This window comes from Sciurus carolinensis, chromosome 3, assembly GCF_902686445.1.
Source record: "Sciurus carolinensis chromosome 3, mSciCar1.2, whole genome shotgun sequence".
Taxonomy (NCBI): Eukaryota; Metazoa; Chordata; class Mammalia; order Rodentia; family Sciuridae; genus Sciurus; species Sciurus carolinensis.
In genome coordinates, this window is record NC_062215.1 from 111,749,488 (window position 1) to 111,768,188 (window position 18,701).

Sequence of the window (18,701 nt, forward strand, 5' to 3'; positions counted from 1 at the left end):
CAAAGACAGGAGAGGCTTTAAAAATTAACTCAGAAAAATATGGTTTTAGTGTGAAAATGATTTTTTTATGTACAAAACTATGTTTTTACTGATGCTGACTTAATGCGAATAAAGCCAACACTGATATTGTTGAAATAAAAAACTGAACGCAGTTTCAGGAGAGATAATTAACATTGTGGTGGCCTTCTTGATGTAAGGCTACCAAGTGGTTCATTTAACGTTTACATTACATATTTTAAACAAATCGCCCGGGTTCTTGTGCATTTATAGAGATTAAGGTATATAGTGACCTAGAATTAATTATAGTTGTGTTTAGCGAAGTGGTATTAAGTGAAAAACCTAACTTTTGTCTTGAATTTGTCCCAGAACAAAATTAAATCTTGCCAAAAGAAGAAAGCTTTAGGTCTTCTTTTCCCTCCAAGGTTCTTGTAAATACTTCATTGCCATTCTAATCAAAAAACTATTGTTGATGAATCTCTGACATGGGTTCATCCCATTTTTATACTTGCTATATAAACCTTGTACTTAATATCTATGTTCAGAATCACTTGTCTGAAAATTAGTAAGGAGAAGCAATTGTGCTTTTTTGGTTTTTAATTTTATAAGAATGTTCTTTTCATAAGTCATTTTCCACCTGTGAAAGCCTTCCCTGAATACGCATGTGAATTCTTGCTCATGAATTTCTCCTATATCTTTGTTAAACTCATTTGACATTTTATTTTTTGTTTTTTTGCTACCAGGGATTGAATCCAGGGGCACTTAACCACTGATCCACACCCCCGGGCCTTTTTTGTGTTTTATTTAGAGACAGGGTCTCACTGAGTTTCTTAGGGCCTTGCTAAATTGCTAAGGGTGTCTTCTCCTGCCTCAGCCTCCTGAGCCGCTGGGATTACAGGGTTGCCTGGTTCATTTGACATTTTGTTTTCTTTGTGTTATGTTGGTGACCTCACTTGTAAAATGAGTGAATTGGTTTGAATAATCTCTTTCAGTTTTAAGACAATAAAAATAACAGTAATAACAGTAGCAACATTTATTGGGTACCTGGGAAAGTTCCATGCAGTATATTAGATAACTTTTGGATTTATTCTATGAACTTGCAAGGAGGTCTTTTATAGGTGAGATCTAGAATGTAGAGAAAGGTAACTTGATCCCGATAATATAATGAGTAGGTGATGAAACCTGGATTCAACTATAGGTTGAGTGTTTCCAGTGCCTTTCTTACTGCTATATTTTTACTTTAAATATTTTTATAATGTAAGAGATTATCAATGATACATTCTTTCAACACAAACCACTAAATTTCTTGGGTGTACAAGCTAGTACTCAATAAATGTTTTACTTGAATGCTGTAATTAGACATTTAGATATTTTAATTCTATCCTCATTCTTCTAAACTGGGGAGTAATCTTGCTTTAAAACCCTATTTATGTAGTTAAGTTTAATGTTAACTCTAATTTCTCCACTGAAAAAAGTTTTTAAGAGTGATAACAAAGTTTTTAATCCTTTTTACAAATCAGAACAGAGGAATTAGAAATACAGTGAGATTATAAATATGGGATAGTTTTAAAAGGATTTAGCGTTAGTCAAGAGGAATAATCATTTAACTGCAGAATGGATTGGGGAGTGAAAAATAAACAGTGAATTAGGAAACAGTGATAAGCCTGAACAGCTAAGGACATCATAATTTTGTATTATACATTTTTGGGATATTAGTATCCTGGTAAAGAGTTTAAAAACTGAAAAATCCAGATTAATTGAACTTTGAAGCATCTGCTTTTTAGGGTTCCATAAATTATCTATAAATATTTAAGTGACTTATTTTAAACCTAGCATGAACATGAGCTAACATTATTAGATTCTAATTAGATATTAATTTGAGAGATTAAGAAAAAGTGGAGTCATCAACATTTGAAAGTACTAATACTTACTGTGTACTATTTTTGCCAATTAGGATTCTAAATATTACTGTATGTATGATGTTATATTAGGTATAAACACTTCATTCCTACTGTCTAACATTTTAAATAAAGGTCATCATATCATGAGTGATCTTTTGAGTCTTTTTTTTTTTTTTTTTTTTTTTTTGGTGGTGCTGGGGATTAAACCCTGAGCCTCTTGCACCTTAGGCGCTCTGTTACTGAGCTATGTCCCCAGCCCAAGTTCTCAGCTTTTGGTAGGTATAAAAATCTATACTTTTGTATTGCTTTTATTTCTAAGAATTGAAAGTATTCTCTTTTAGGTTATGGTGTAACATTTTGTGAATGTCTTTGCTAAATTCTGCAAAATGCAATTTATTGTTTCCAATGTGACTAATTTAGTATTATGAAACATGCCTGGTGTTTTCACATCCATTAATTGGCTAACTATGTGAGGAAGGAGGGTCTGTACTGGTAGCTATGCTTATTGCATACTGATGGTGCTAATGAGAGCAAGCTAATATTCACTATTCTCTTTTTTTTTTTTTTTTGCCAGAGATTTTATTAAATGTTTTTCTATGTCCATTGTCTTCTTTAATCTTTTAAACAACTCTATAAGGTGATTTATTTATTTCCCTTTTGTAGATGAGAAAACTGAGGCTGAGAAGGTTAACAGAGCTAATAAGTATTAGAGCCAGTATTTGAATCCTGGCCTTGTAAATGCAGAGTTGTAGCTCCAGGGAAAATAGTCATCACCATTTCCCATTTGGGTCCAGTGGATCTTTTTTAGTCATTGCACCTTTAGGTCATTTTACAAAATACAGAAAGGAACATAAGGGAATAGTAAAAAAGTTATATTAGAAATGTTAAAAAAAAAACTTACACCTAGCAAATACAAATGTTTATTCTGTATTTTTCTGGTTTTGAAGGCATATGTACTTCCAAAGGCAATGTCCTTTGAATGTAATTAACTGCTTATCACTCATCGTGTATAAAACCTGGAACATGTCTTTCTGGTAAAGATCAGTTCTTTATTTCAAATATATCTCTAATTTCTGGAGTAATTGCTCAGTGCTAGTGTGATTGCCTAGCATGTGTTCAAATTCCCACCAAAAAACAAACTGAAGTTCATACACATATCTGATGACCCCTAGCTTATTAATTCTGGTTTTTCTTTTTACACTTACTATACTTCATGTATGGTAGGGTGTGGGGTGTGAAACAAACATCACATAAAATTTATTTTAATCATTTTTTGTGTATAGTTCGGTGGCATAAAGTATATTTTCATTGTTGAATTGCCACCATCTATAAACACCATCATCACTACCATCCATCTCCAGAGCTTTTTCATTTTTCTAATTACAGTACTTTTGAAAACATTGACAGCTCATAATTTTGTTCAGTATAGAATAGTCATCATCTTTGCTCTGTAATTGCAACATTTTTATTTTTAGATTTATAAACACCAGTTAGAATTAGTCCAGTGACTCTTTTCTTTTCTACATTATTTCTTTTTATTCACCTTTGTGTTACCTTCAGCATTTGTCCACACTTCATTTGTCATGTGTGAACTGTAAACATCCTAAAAGATCAAAGAATACATTACCTATCTTTTTAGCAAAATAGGGGCTTGTTGCAAAATAGCGTGTGGTGAACTCTTTATTGAATGACTGACTAGGTAAGACTGTCCATGTTTTCTTTTTTGGTCTTAGAAATCTATTATTGAGGGGAAATTCACATAAGATTAACTATTTTAAAGTGAGTGATTCAGTATCATTTAGTTCATTCACAGTGTTGTACAGTTACAACCTCAATTTAGTTTCAGAATATTTCCATAATTCCTGGTAAAATTCTGTATCATTAAGTAGTTTCTCCATTTTCCTGTCTTCTCCTAGCCTTTAGCAACCACCAGTCTGCATTTTATCTCTGGATTAATTGAATATTTTATGTAAATGGGATCACATGATAAGTGGCCTTTTGTGCCTGATTTTTTACACATAGCAGAATGTTGAAGTTTCACCAAGTTGTAACATGTAGTGTTTTGATTAGTACTTCATTCCTTTTTATGGCAGAATAGTATTCCATGTATTCTATTGTATATTTATAGTAGAATTTGTTTTCCATTTATCCTTTGGTGCACATTTGAACTGTATCCATCTTTTTTCCCTTCTGTGTTGGGAACCTAACCAAAGGTTTTGAGCATGCTAGGCAGGTGCTGTACTTCTGAGTTATACCCCCAGTCCTATTTCTACCCTTTGGCTATTTCAAATAGTAATGCTATAAACATGCATGTGCACGTACTTGTTTTAAGAACCTATTTCAGTTCTATGGGGTTTATTCCTAGAAGTGGAATTGGTCTGTCATATGATAATTCTGTTTTAACTTTTGGAGGAACTGCCAAACTGTTTCCAGCACTTTTTGGTTCTTAAGTTTGAGAAAATTAATCTAGGATGTTGTCTTCTTAAAATGCATAGTTTGAGCTTTTGTTTATATCACTGGTTCTCTGTTGAAAGTGATTTGGAAATATTTGGATACTTTTTTTTTTTTTTTAATGGTATTTGGGATTGAACCCAGGTCACTTTACTGCTGAGCTTTATCCCCAGACCTTACTATTTTTTATTTTGAGACAGGTTCTTGCTAAGTTTTCCAGGCGAGGCATAAATTTGTGGTTCTCCTGCCTCAGTCTGCAAGTCCCTGGCATTATAGACTGTGCCTTTATGCTCGGATTTTGGAGACATTTTTGATTGTCACAACTGTGTGGATATTACTGGTCGTTTATAGAGAGCCATGGATCCTGTATTATGCCAAACAACTCTCCACAACAAAGAAGTACTGGTTTTGAATGTCAGTAGTAACAGTTAATAAACTGTCATGTACCAACCATTTATTGTTGTTAGTAGAAACTAGAGTGCTTTTAACCTGTTTCTTTGCCTTCACTTTGTGGTTCTTTAGTAATTGTGAACCTTTTTCTCTGTTCTCTTGCCATTATGGGTGGAGAATGAAAAATTTGAATTCTTAACTGTGTTTAGTAAAAGCTAAAAGGTTACAAAATAATGTCTTTATAAAGTCTTATCTCTTAAAAAGATGAATCAATACTTCGGGCAAACAACTAAAGGATGATTCAGTTGCTCTAATTTGTTTCACTGTTGCTTTATTGTTTTTTTTTATTTTAAACTTTTCGAGCATAGTCATGAATAATTAAGAAAATGAACTAATTCCAATAATGATGAATAGCAAGTTTTCAATGTATAAGAAATATGACATCACTAAGTTCCCATAATGCATCATAGATTTGTAATGTGCATTTAACAAGTTAATTGCATGATGGAATGAATTTTGTTCTGTTTAAAAATATAAATTTTGTTCTTTGAAAGACCTCTAGAAAGACTAAAGCCATAAAATATCAGTCCCTAAAGGTAATGCTCAAAAATTAAATATACAAATAGAATTTGGATGCAGGGTTCATCACTATGTTCTGTAGCTGCTTGGGATAGTGAATCATTCCATGCTCTCAGGAAATGCTGATTAAACAGTTTTAGGGCTGGGGATGTATCTTAATGTTGAGTGCTTGCCCAAGCATGCGTGAAGCCCTGGGTTCCATGCCTAGCACCAGGGGAAAAAATTATTTCCATTTCATTTTTGGGAATTTCGCTTCTTTCAAAGATTGTGGTATAAAATGACTTCCTTAATTCTCAAAATAATCATATCTTGTTTTTTTTTTTTTTGTTTTTTTTTTTTTTTTAGGAGAAAAATAAAATAAAAACTTGGGAAAAATTATACCTGCTAGAATTAGCAAAGAGTTTGAAGTAAGAAGAAATTTGTCAAACTCAAGAAATTATAGCTTAACACCTTAAGAGTTATAGTTACTGAACAGGTGAGATTTAAGAATGTATTTTCTTTTAATTATTGCAGGATATGATAAATACTATGAAAATGTGTTATTTTTAACAGACATCAAATTATGAATATGTGATAAACAGATTTTAAAAAGTAGTATGCTTTGGACTATTGATCAATATGTTTCATTTTCAGATGTTTGTATTTTTATAAATGTGATCATCCTTTCTTAGATGTTTTGTTAAAAATTTTTTTCTTGTTTGTTGAGACATCTAATTTTTCTCAAAACACAAATTTGACCTGCCAGATTTTCTTTTCCTCTGCACCCCACATGGCTCATATCTATTTACAGCATCTGGAGTTTGTGTAAAGTCATCAGAAACAACACAGAGGGAATAGATAAACTGAACACATCTGGGAATCAACTTTGGCCTCTATCGAATATATTTATTCTAAAGTTTATTGTATTTTTCTTTCCATTGGTTCTCTAATTTTATAAGCTTGTAGTAGTCCAAAAGAATTTTCTTCTTTGGTAATATATTCTAGAGAAAATGTCTTTAATTTTTAAAATGTACAGAACTTTTTTGTCTTGACTGCAAGCTTTCAAAAGTGCTACATATTGTTAAGTGTGGTGGCACATCCCTCCCTGTAATTTCAGTTACTTTGGAGCCTGAGGCAGGAGGATCCCAGGGTTGAGGCCAGCTTGGGCAACTTAATGAGACCCTGACTCAAAGTAAAATTTTAAAAAAGGGCTGGAGATGTTGCTCAAGCTTGCCTAGCATGTGTGATGCCCTGGGTACTATACACATGCACACAGAAGTGCTGTGAATTGAATGCTGTATTTGAATTGAGGAATCTTAATAAGAATTTAATGGAGATTTTATTTGTATATGTTATTGGGGAGACAAAAATTGGGAAGAGGAAATTTTGTCTGGACTATCAAGTGTTCTTGACTTTTCATTTTTAAAAATGAATTTATCTGTTGTGAATCTCAAAAACATGCTCAATGGAACAAGCCAGACACAAAAGTATATATTGATTCTGGTTATGTGAAATTTAAAAACGAGAAGTAATCTGTGCTATTAGAAGTTGGAATCCCACCTTTGCAGAGTGATAAAGACTGGAAGGGGACTTGAGAGGCATTTCTGAAGTTTAGATAATGTTTTTTCTTTATCTATGTGATCCTTACATGAGTATACACTTTGTGAAGAGTCCAGGGCTGTGCCATTTGTTCACCTTCCTATATGTGGAATTTGTGAACAAAGTTTGCAGTATTATTGTTAAATATTAGCAAGATTAAATTGTTACTGGTTTAACAAACATGATTAGGCAAAAATATAAAAATCATAAGTACATTACTTAGTTTTAGTTTGTATAGTAGTTCCAACTAATAGAACAACATGGATAAATGACTAATCCTTTGGTACTTAATTTGAAATATAATTCATGGTAAGACCATTTTATAAAGCATATACTTGGGAAAAAAGGAATTTTAAGGCATGATAGCAGTTTTCAAGCAGAAAAATGCTTTTCTTTTTTAAAGAAAGTTGTATTGCTACTAATTTTTATGTTTAAAAAAAAAGTTTTTATTTTCCAGTGCTGAAGATTAAACCAGGGCCTTTTCTTTTTGGTGCTGGGGATTGAACCCAGAGTGCTAAACCTCTAAGCCACATCCCCAGCCCTTTTTTTGTATTTTTTAAATTTAGAGACAGGATCTTGCTGAGTTGCTTAGGACCTCACTAAGTTGCTGAGACTGGCTTTGAACTCACAATCCTCCCAAGCCACTGGGATTATAGGTGTGTGCCACCATGCCCAGCTCCAGGACCTTTAAAAAACAATTTATAAGAAATAAAGATGTGTAAATGATAGAAATTAGTTACTGTAATAAAATGTTACTTAGGCCAGATTTATGCAGATAGAGAAACTAATGTTCACTTTGATTTTGGCCTATACCATAGTTGTTAAATAACTATGGAAAATCAGTACATAAATCTTGATTTAACAGTGCAACTATCAGTAAAATTAGTGTTTTCTTCCAGAGGTATTTTTCTTATAGTTACTCAAAAAGACAACATAACCAAAGAAATAATAGTAATTTGATTACTTTTTGTGTAATTTGAGGTTGTATAACACTTGCACTTTTTTATTCTGTTAATTTCTCAAGTTTATAAGAGTATCTTCTGTATTCTAAACATTGAAAATAAGTCAGATTGATATTTCAAAATTAATCTTAGTATTGATTAACTTTGAAAAAATAATTCAGAAGAGCAGCTGAATTTCCTTAGTGAAAAGTATGTATATCACTACATTTGAAATAACAGAAAATATCTATGTAGGTTCTAGAACACTTATCTTAATGCACTTAATGTTTACTCTTTATTTCTTTCAGTATAATGAGTTCATTTAAAAAAAACCTTTGATGCTAATTCAGAGATCCATAATCTGCTCACAATGTCTTTCACATGTAGTTTTGATGATAACTGACAAGCTGTAAGTTAATTAGCACAGAACTTACTAATGAGGATGTTAAAATTTAATTTAAAAGTGAGGATTTTTATTTGTACACTCTGGACAAATTGAAGGAAATTCAATCATACATATGATAAGCATTTCAGGCACTTTTTCCTCATTCAGGTACTTTATTAGATAACAATAAGAAAATATAATTAACTTAATGATAGCAAAGTTTTGAAAGTATGCTAAGATTGCTTGTCTTTAAAACTGGGGATAACCCAAAACCAAAGCAGTGAAATAAGGTCTGTTAATTAGCATGGAAGACAGCTTCTTGAATTAATATGTGGTGTTAATTAACAGGAAGTCTGATGTTGTGTTGTAATTACCACCAATATTTTTGACATACTGAGTGACTGAAGGTGAATTATATAGATAGCAATTGAGCAAACACTTTTGTGCTTAGAAACGTTTTCCTTTGTTTCTGTTTTCTAGAAATATGGACAGACTTCTTAGACTTGGAGGAGGTATGCCTGGACTGGGCCAGGTTAGTATATAGACTCTGAGTATTTCTTTGTGTGTAAACTATAAGCTTTTCTGTAGTTATTCAAAGGGAAAGAAACTGCCCCAAAGAAAATCACTCGACAGATAACTTCGTGGTAAGATCACCTTATTAGTGACTGCTGTATTGCAACACTAAATAACATGTGGGAAACATTTTTTACTACCTTAATTTACTTTTCTCCTAGAAATAAGAGTTTTTAAGAATTTTTGGGATATATGAGATTATAAATTTGCCTTTTAGTAAAAAAGAACTCAAAACATCTTTTTCCAAATTTATAGTGTAAACTTTAGATGTGACACATGAAAAAGTAAACCCATAGACTTTATATGTGGAGTCTTAACTCTGATAAATTCCTGCTGGTAATTATTATACCTAGATGAATTGATGAGTAATATCTCTTTTTTCCTTTAAATTTGGTGTATATATGATTTCTTTTATATTTTCATTAAATAAGTTTTCATATGATCATGTATTTTGTTCCATACTCTTAGGAAAGTGGCCTGTAGATTAATTTCTATCTCAGAATATTCTGTCCTCAGCTAAAGAAGAATTTTTTCTAACTTAAGTTCTAATTATCTTTCTGTTCATCTATTTCCCTAATGTTAATTGACAGAAAAAATTATATATTGTTCCTTTTCTGAAACTTTTAAGTAATTATTATTTTATGAGCAAATATCAGAACTATCACCCACCTTTACAGTCCTTTTTAGTTACCAACTTTCTCTCCTTTCTGTATCACTAATTGATGACTTTATCTTCCTTTATTCTAAATGAACTATATTTACTGTAAGAAACACAATTTTATTTGAGACTTAATGAAATTTTCTGTATTTTAGAAGCACTTTTACAAGATTCTTTGATTAGGTCTATTCGTGGTATATCACAAATTGTTCCTTTTAGAAAGATGAAATCTTTTTGTGAGTCTATAATCTTCTTGAGTAGACTTTAGTTATATTGTTTACTTTTGTTTTAAATATTCTCTCTTGCTGTCAATTTCTTCATGATTCTTCATTTTTGTAATCCATTCTCTGGCATATAAAAATGTTAGACATGAGCTGAAGTGGCATGTAGATACTGCAAATTTACCTTCAAGTTATAGGTAAAGATAATGCTTTAGTAAAATTCTTAACAGAAGTTGCGACATATTTAAATACCAAAATAACTTTCCTTAAGCATAAAAATCCAATAAATTATGTATCCGTCTTATAAATCTATGCTGGAAAATCCTGGACATGAAGTAACAACTACAAATTAAGCAATATTACATCTGGATGAACGTTGCAAACCTTTGTTATTAAATGGAAAACTAAATGGTTGTTCAATAATCTCTAATCAGTTTCTGATTGTTAATTGGCCCTTATAATCCTCAGTTTGTATTCTTTTTTTTAATTAAAAAAAATTTTTTTTTGTGGTTGTAGATGGACAGCATGCCTTTGTTTACTTTTTTTTCTTTTTTTTAATGTGGTGCTGAGGATCAGACCCAGTGCCTCACACATGCTAGGCAAGGGCTCTGCCACTGAGCTACAGTCCTAGCCCCCTCAGTTTATATTCTTATTGGAACTTACAAATATGTTGCTTAAGAACCTGTCATTTCATGTATGTATTTCATCTCCCCAATTAGATGACAAACTGAAAGGAATAATTTGTGGAGTTCTTATATTTGTGGCATCTCCCTTATCAAAAATAGATGATCAGTTTTTTCCCTGAAATTTGATTTTACTCTTGTGTAGAACTAACTTGACAAACGCTTAGTTTTACTTCTGTAACATGAAATGTGTATTGTTTTTCAATAGAAATGAAATATTAAGTGTGTTGTTAATAAGTCAAAGATCTTTCTCTCTCTCTCTCTCTTTTTTTTTTTTTTTTTTTTACTGGTAATCTAACACCAGCACAGGTGGTCTTCAGAATGCTCTATCACTGAACTACCCTTAACTCTTAAGAACTCAAAGGTCTTTGAACTAATAATAGTTTTTTTTTTTTTTCCCCATTAGGAATACTAGGAGAAAAGGAGACACAAGTTGTTCTAACCCCTCAAAAATCACTGGGCAGTGTTATTGTCTTGCCATTTAAAGGAAAAGGCAAAAATTCTCTCACAAGGAGGGACAAGTTGCCTATCATGGTTGTGCACACCTGTAATCCTAGCCACTTGGGAGGCTGAGGCAGGAGGATCACAAGTTCAAGAACAGCCTCAGAAACTTGGGGAGGCTCTAAGCAACTTAATGAGACCGTGTCTCAAAATAAAAAATAAAAAGGGCTGGGGATGTTTAAGTACCGCTGGGTTCAATTCCCAGTACCAGAAAACAATAACAACAACAACAAAAAAAAAAACCCCACACAGAAACAAGTTGAGAACTGGGGGTATAGATCAGTGTAGAGAGCACTTGCTGCATGCACAAGGCCCTGTGTTCAATCCCCATACCAGGAAATGAAAAATGGGATCATTTACCAATTACTTGGTAAATTTGCAGGTTTCCCCTTCCCATTGTGGTTGTCCTCTTTTTTTTAATTTGGAGACAGTGTCTTACACTGTGATGACCAGGCCTCTTCTGAGTAGCTGGGATTACAGTTGTGCACCCTCATACCTGATTCTTCAGGTGGCCCCTTTAAAACATGGGACTAGATAGGAGCAGAATAGGTAAGGGCCTTATATAATTTCTTGAGTCCCTTGTGGTTACTTAACTGTAAGAGAGTTGAGTAGACTTCTGTCCCATATCAAGAATTATTTCCTTGATTAAAGTACAAGAACCATGGACATTACGTGAACGAATGGGCCTTATTAAATCATTATCTGTATGAATAACCTAAGTTTGAGGAATAAAATGTCCAAGACTAATTTTTTCAAAACAATTGGTAGAATTGTTATTTGATAGCTTAAAAACATTTGTTTCACGCCAATTGGGAATTCTGCAATGTAGTTCTCGAGGTAATCAGAATATAACATAAACCTCCAGAGTAAAGGCTTAGTCCTCCACAAATTTGCCCTTACTTCAGATACCAGCAACACTTGAGATGTCTTCATGCCATCCATAGTTTGGACTGATAGGCTATGAATTTGGAAGTGAATAGCGCTCCTCCTTGGATAATCAAGAGAAGTTTACAGAACTCAAAGAAAGTGCTGTGCTTATGATTAGTTTCAGCTAAATAAAAAGATTCAGAACATGGAAGGTCTGGGAGGAAATTCAGGGTTTCTGTGCCTTTCCCTTCTATTATCAGGATCTGTTGCCCTCTCTGGACATCAATGTGTTCACTAGTCAAGAAGCTTCACCTGCTGTAGTGGAGCCTTAGTATCCAAAGTTTTTATTGGGACCTAATTGCGTGGGTATGATTGATTAAATCATTGGCTGTGATTGAGCGTAGTATTCAGCTTTTTTTCCCTCTTGGCATATTGGGCCTACCTTAGAGTCCCAACCTTTAAAATCTCTGGTAGGTCTTTTGGTAACTACCTCCATCCTGAGCCACCTAGGGGCCCACAGTGAATCATTCATTAGCATAACAAATGTACTATTATTAAGGAAATTCCAAAGGTTTTTGAGACCTTGGGCCAAGAACCCAGAGTAAGGACTGGACAACTTATACAACAAATACTTTTGCTTTTAGTCTTGATTTCATTATTTGTGTGGAAGTAATTCAGTATTTTGTTTGAATTTTTCTTTCTGCTTTTTAATATTTTTTAGTTGTCAGTAGGCCATATGTGGTGCTGAGGATTGAACCCAGTGCCTCACACATGCCAGGGGAGCGCTCTTCCACTGAGCCATAACCCCAGCCCTTTTCTTCTTTTTTTTTTAATTGCTGGAGATTGAACCCAGAGGCACTTTACCACTGAGCTCCATCCCAAGCCCTTTTAATTTTTTAATTTTTTTTCCCTTTTATTTTTTATTTAGAGACAGAATCTTACTAAGTTGCTTAGGGCCTTGCTGAGTTGCTGAGGCTGGCTTTGAACTTGAATCCTCCTGCCTCAGCCTCCCAAGTCACTGGGATTACAGGCTTGCACCATGAAGTCTAGCTTGTTTTATTTTTCTTATGTCCTTATTTGGTGCTTGCTTCCTGATTGGTTGTTTGGTTAGTTGATTGATTGTGGGGTGGGGATTGAGCCCAGGGCCTTCTGGCATGCTAGGAAAAACTCTTACCACTGAACGGCAACTAGGTTTAATACCTTTAATGTAATCCAGTGATAATAAGACATTTGGATGCTTCTCTGTATGCTAATTTGTTGCATTTATTTTAAATGGAGGAATTCATAAAATACAGAAATATCAGTATTATAATCATAGTTGATACTGATATTTCATTGTATTTGAGGTCACTTGGCCTTGATTGTTTTATTTGGGCACTATTCTTGGGTTAGAAGATAAAATAGAACTTAAATAATCAAAGTCTATCCTTTATAGTCTCCTGATGTTTTTTAAAGAGGAGGCTGCTGGTTTCTTCCAGTGCTAATCCCTTTATATCCTCTGATCCTGTCCTCTTGAAACTTTGCTTATCTCTACTGACCCCTTTCTTTCTTTTTTTTTTATAGTTGATCAAGTGAACAAGTCTTATATTTAAAAGCTCATCCCTAAATATTTTGTTTTTCAACGTTATTAGAGGAGTTTTTTATTTGTTCTAATTTGTTGTACGTGACAGTAGAATGCATTAATACATTTTGATAGATCATACATAAATGGAGTGTAATCTCTCATTTTTCTGATTATACATATTGTAGGATCACATCAGTCATGCAGTCATATATGTATGAGGTAATCATGTCTGTTTCACTCTACTGTTATTCCTATCCCAATACCCTTTCCCCTTCCTTCACTCCCCTCTACCTAATATAAAGTAACTCTATTCTTCGATATCACTCCCACCCCCTTATTGTGAGTTAGCATCGAGTATCAGAGAAAACATTTGAACTTTGGTTTTTTGGGTTTGGTTTATTTCACTTAGCATGATATTCTCTAACTCCATCCATTTACCAGCAAATGCCAGAATTTCATTCTTCTTTAAAGCTAAGTAATATTTTATTGTGTGTGTGTGTATATATATATATACATACACACACACACACACACACACACACACACACACACAGACACACACACACACCATATTTTCTTTATCCATTCATCTGTTGAAGGGTGTCTAGGTTGGTTCCATATTTTAGCTATGGTGAATTGAGCACTATAAACATTGATTCCATTGGTCCCTTTCTCTGCCTACAGAGACCCCGTATCTAAAAAACAGACATCCTGCCGGTCATGACAGTGCTGTCATTAATATAGATCAAACACAAACTTATAATCACATTTGTTTCTTTCCACAGTGTTAGAATTTATTGACTAATAATAAATTCACAGGCTACACCACTTCCATCAGTGACAGTTCACTAAATACTTGTGAGTCATCTGATAACCATAAGCTAGACAATCACATGTTCTTTTATTCCAATCTTAATTTATAATATCTATATTAAGTCCCATACCACATTTTATACTATTGTATATATATAGGTTACAGAAAGGCTAAGAAACTGTTAAGGCCACAAGAGTTCAGAAGACTGAACTGAAAACAAACAGCAGAGAGCAGATATGGTTGCAGAGTCACTGTAGGTGGTGAGGTAAGATTATGAAGAACTTCAGTTGAAGAATGTATTCAGGACTTCAGGGCATAGACCTGTCAAAGCATAGGAACTTATTCTAAGCCAAGGTTTAGATCTTGGGCAGTTTCACAGTGTCAGCTTGGAGTGTCAGCTTGAGATGTCAGCTGAGAGTGGGACTTTGATGATTATTACAGGCAAGAGTAACTATACACTGCTAATAATTGAGGACAGAGATCCAGAGGTTTGTCACAGTGGCTATTTTCCTGAGCAAAGCTTGTGATGAATGACCAGGTGATGGGGTCAGGATGCTGCCATGTCTAGTCTTGGCATGCCTCTCCTTTTATGGGTCTTAAGGATTGCATCATTTAGTGGATCTGGTTTTTCCTATATGAGTTTGATGTGTCCACATATCCATGTGGTTCTGATTAATTTGATAAGTGGATGCTCATTCTTACTAGTATGATAAATTTATCAGTTCATGCCTACGTTTGTGCCAGGCAGATGGTGGTAGTTTACTTGTACAAACAAGGTGTGGCGTTATTCCACCTCAGTCCTTAAATTCAAGATGGAGTAGCTTATGGCAAACTAGTGCTTTATAAAATGTAGTAACAAAGGTTTAGGCACAGTCTGAAAACTACTGTTTTGTATATACATCATGAAATGCACAACCTGCTTTCCACGCTGCCATTAAACTTTTTTTCCCATTTATTTCTAGGTATCTTAAAATAACTTAAACTCATATATACTACTTCCTTACCTCCATTCACTCATGAAACTCCTCCTCTTTTTTTTTTTTTCCTTCTTTCTAGTTTTTTTTTTTTTTTTTTAATTGTTGGTAGTATTATTAAATGCTGATCCCACAACTTCTATATAGGTGGCACATAGTGTCATAGCTGTCCAAGTAGACACCAGACATTTATTATAAAGTTGTACATCTGTTGCTGACATTAGGGCCACTCCTGGTTCCCCAGTAAGTGTGACCAAAAATAGATTGGGACATTTCACAATCAGAGCACAGATCCTGGAACTAGGAAATACATCTCAACCAAGCAGCAGGCACTCTCATTGCATACACAGATCTGCTCCACTTGAACCATAATGTTCTCCAAATCAAATAATTAAGGAGTCAAATCCCCAATCTAAAACAAGGACACAAGGAGAAACAGAGAGGGACTTCAGGCCAAACACCTTGGCTTCTGTGAGCATATCACAAACAGAGAGAAGTTCCAAAACAAATAAGGCCAGTACTCACAAAATGACATATATAGAAAAGAGGTGAGGAATCCATCCCAATTGATTCTCAAGTCCAAGACCTTCAAAATCATCAGGAAACAAGCAAACAAATACCCCCTGCAATCCACAATACCATAAAAAAAGATCCCACTCATAGTGATGTGGACAAAATCCAAGAGAAGGATTATAAAAATCTGATTAATATAAGGTTTAATGAACTAAATGAAGATGTAAGGAAGGAATTAAGAGAGCAAATACAGGAGATGAAAACCACTTTAATAAATAGAAACAATGAAAAGAAACCAAGTAGAACTCCTAGAAATGAAAGAATAATCAAATTAAAAAATTATCTGAATGTATCACTAACAGCTTAGACTACCTAGTCCATAGAAAATAGAACTTTAGTCCTGAAAGAGATTGTATATGCTCTTGAGTACAAAGAATACAATAAAGGGAAAAATTATAGAACATGTCCAGAATACACAGGAACTCTGGGAAGAACATTAAAAGACCAAACCTGAGAACCATTTGAATAGAAGAGAACATGGATATATAAACTAAAACCATAAAGAACATTTTTCAGTGAGATAGTTACAGAAAACTTTTCCCATATTAGAAATGGGTCTTTTACTGTGTTGAAATGGTTCAGATTGCCATGTCTGTTGGCTGACTTTTAGTTCTTTGACTTCAGTATTCTTTAATATCTTAAACCATTTTCTTCTATTCGCTTTTGTCATGCTTCTTTTTCCTAGTTCTTTATTATGGTGGTCCATTCCTCTGGAACAACTCAAAGTTTCATTTTTTTGTGATACCACATTTTTTAATTTAGTTCTTGAGTAGTGCTATGCTAAAATAATTAAATCTGTCTACAGTCTTATTCTTCATTATAATTTATCAGTATTTTGAAGCAGAGATGTTTTGTTATATTAAACTATGCAAAATAACTTTAAATTTCAAATGTGTTATTTAAATTTGATTTGCTAAAGTGCTTAAATTACTAAAAAGTGAGAGATGATTGCATTAGAAACATGTATTGCTATGGTGTGGCTTTTCCATTGTCTTTTAACCACCCCATCCTAGATTGTGGCAATTAGCCTAATTCTAAAAACAGGAAAAACAACCCAAGAGGTGAGACTGGTCCAAACATAGTCTCTAGCATCTAGAAGTTTTTGTTTTAAGTCTCTGGGTCTTGTTTTAGTATTGGAAATCAGTCAAGGTAAGTTTAAAAGTAGATGAAACTTAAGTAAAATGTTAATAATATTTGTCACCTTGTCTTCAAATTTAATTTGCTAGTAGTTTTTCTGCTTTGGGTGTTAGGCTATAGGGAATACCAAGATGAACAAGAACATTAGTACTTTTACCCAGGACCCTTACATTCAAGTAATATATAAGCAACTATGTTTTAAGTACCTGGCACACATTAACTACTTTCAGTGGAAACTAGTGATCATTATAAGAAAATGTGATTTGTAAGTATAGTAGAAATAGGGTTTATTTATTCCTAAAAAAGGAGGAAACAAGACTAAATGGAGATGATATTTGAGCTCTGATTTGAAATACATTTCATGGCTTATTCAGAAAGGCCAGAAAATTGTTGAAATAAAAGGAAATACTAGGAAAAGAAACAGATTAAGATTGGAGTAGATTATAAAAGGCATTAAATGCCATTCTTAGTGATTTCTCTTTTTTTTATGGCTTTGTGGTTTCATGAATATTTTTTCTTATATAGTTGTGAGATAATTCAATCATTATGTGGTTTTTGAAAAGTAATTCTAATGGTAGTTTGAAGTAGAGGGGAAGAGATTAAAGGCAAAATCATCAATTATATGAAATATTTTTGGCTTCCAACCTTTCAGGCATATGGTAGGATTATGCTTTTCCATCACTGATGTTAGCCTTGTCATGATCTTGCCAATGGATTGTGATTGGAAATTAATAGGTCATTTTTATTGGAAGCTGTAACAATCTGTGAGAGTTACCTGTATGGTAATCAATAAAGCATGGACATCAAACCTCTTTTAGTTGAGTCTTTGAGTGAGGATGACGTAACCTGTAAGGTTTAAGGCAGATTCAGAAATCCTGTGATTTTTATGTGAAAAGCTTAGGTTTTGTTTCTCAATTACTTATTTATTTATTTATTTTTTGCAGTGCTGGGGATTAGAACCCAGGGCCTTGTGCTTATAAGGCGAGCACTCTACCAACTGAGCTATATTGTCAGTCCTCTCAATTTTTAAGACTCATAATGTAGGCCAAGTTAAACATGCAACAAGCCTATATATACTGCCTGTAGGTTGTCAGGGTGGGTTTTTTGGTGATACTGAAGTTTTTTGGTGGTAACCTGGGAGTTTCATGCATGCTAGACAAATGCTTTACCACTGAGCTATATCCCCAGCCCTTTTAAAATTTTATTTTGAACAGGGTTTCCCTAAGTTGCCAGGGTGGCTTCCAATTTGTGATCCTCCTGCCTTAGCCTCCTGAGTGTATTTATTATAGGTGTGTGCTAAACACCTGACTTCAGTTATGTTTTAAGTGGCCAAAATATAGAACTTTATGGTCTATGATGTAGACAGTTTATTTCAGGATTCAAAAATATGGGGAAATGCTGTGGGAGAATGATGAGAAAAGACTCTCTGAATGTTATGAGATAAAACCTACATTTTAAGGAATTATTTTGATGGCTACACTTAAAAAATAATTCCATGAATTGAATATGACATTTTCTTTGTTATAACTCCCAGATCTCACAGTATATGGGTTTTGTGTGTATTAACTAATATCCATTATTCTGGTTTCTTATTGTAGATCTTGGGGTAGAAATGTTTCAGTTATTTAGTTTTGGTTCATTGTTTTGAAGAAAGTAGTAATTTAACATGAAAAAAATTATTGGAATAAGTGAAGAAATAAAACTTTTCGTGGATGAATATTCTTACTGTCACATATAATTCTCTAATAAATAATAAATTTAATGTAGTTTCAATAAAAATACCAATCAAAATTTTCATGGACTTGAACTAATTTAAAAATTCATACAGGAAAAAAATAAGTCCCAAGAACAGCAAAGAAATTCCAAAAAATGAAAAAGAAGTTTGCTTTGATTTCAAAGTAAACTTTAATGTTG

General features: G+C 33.4%; 1 protein-coding gene across 1 annotated transcript in view; it reads left to right on the forward strand.

The window, feature by feature from the left end:
• The window catches only part of Psmd14 (proteasome 26S subunit, non-ATPase 14), a 121,781-nt gene that overhangs the window by 985 nt on the left and 102,095 nt on the right, over nucleotides 1-18,701 (forward strand). Inside the window, exons 2-3 of the mRNA XM_047546167.1 lie at nucleotides 5,664-5,793; nucleotides 8,703-8,754. Of these exons, the coding sequence (XP_047402123.1) occupies nucleotides 8,707-8,754 (48 nt within the window). The 5' untranslated portion in view covers nucleotides 5,664-5,793; nucleotides 8,703-8,706. The remainder of the gene's footprint in view (nucleotides 1-5,663; nucleotides 5,794-8,702; nucleotides 8,755-18,701) is intronic.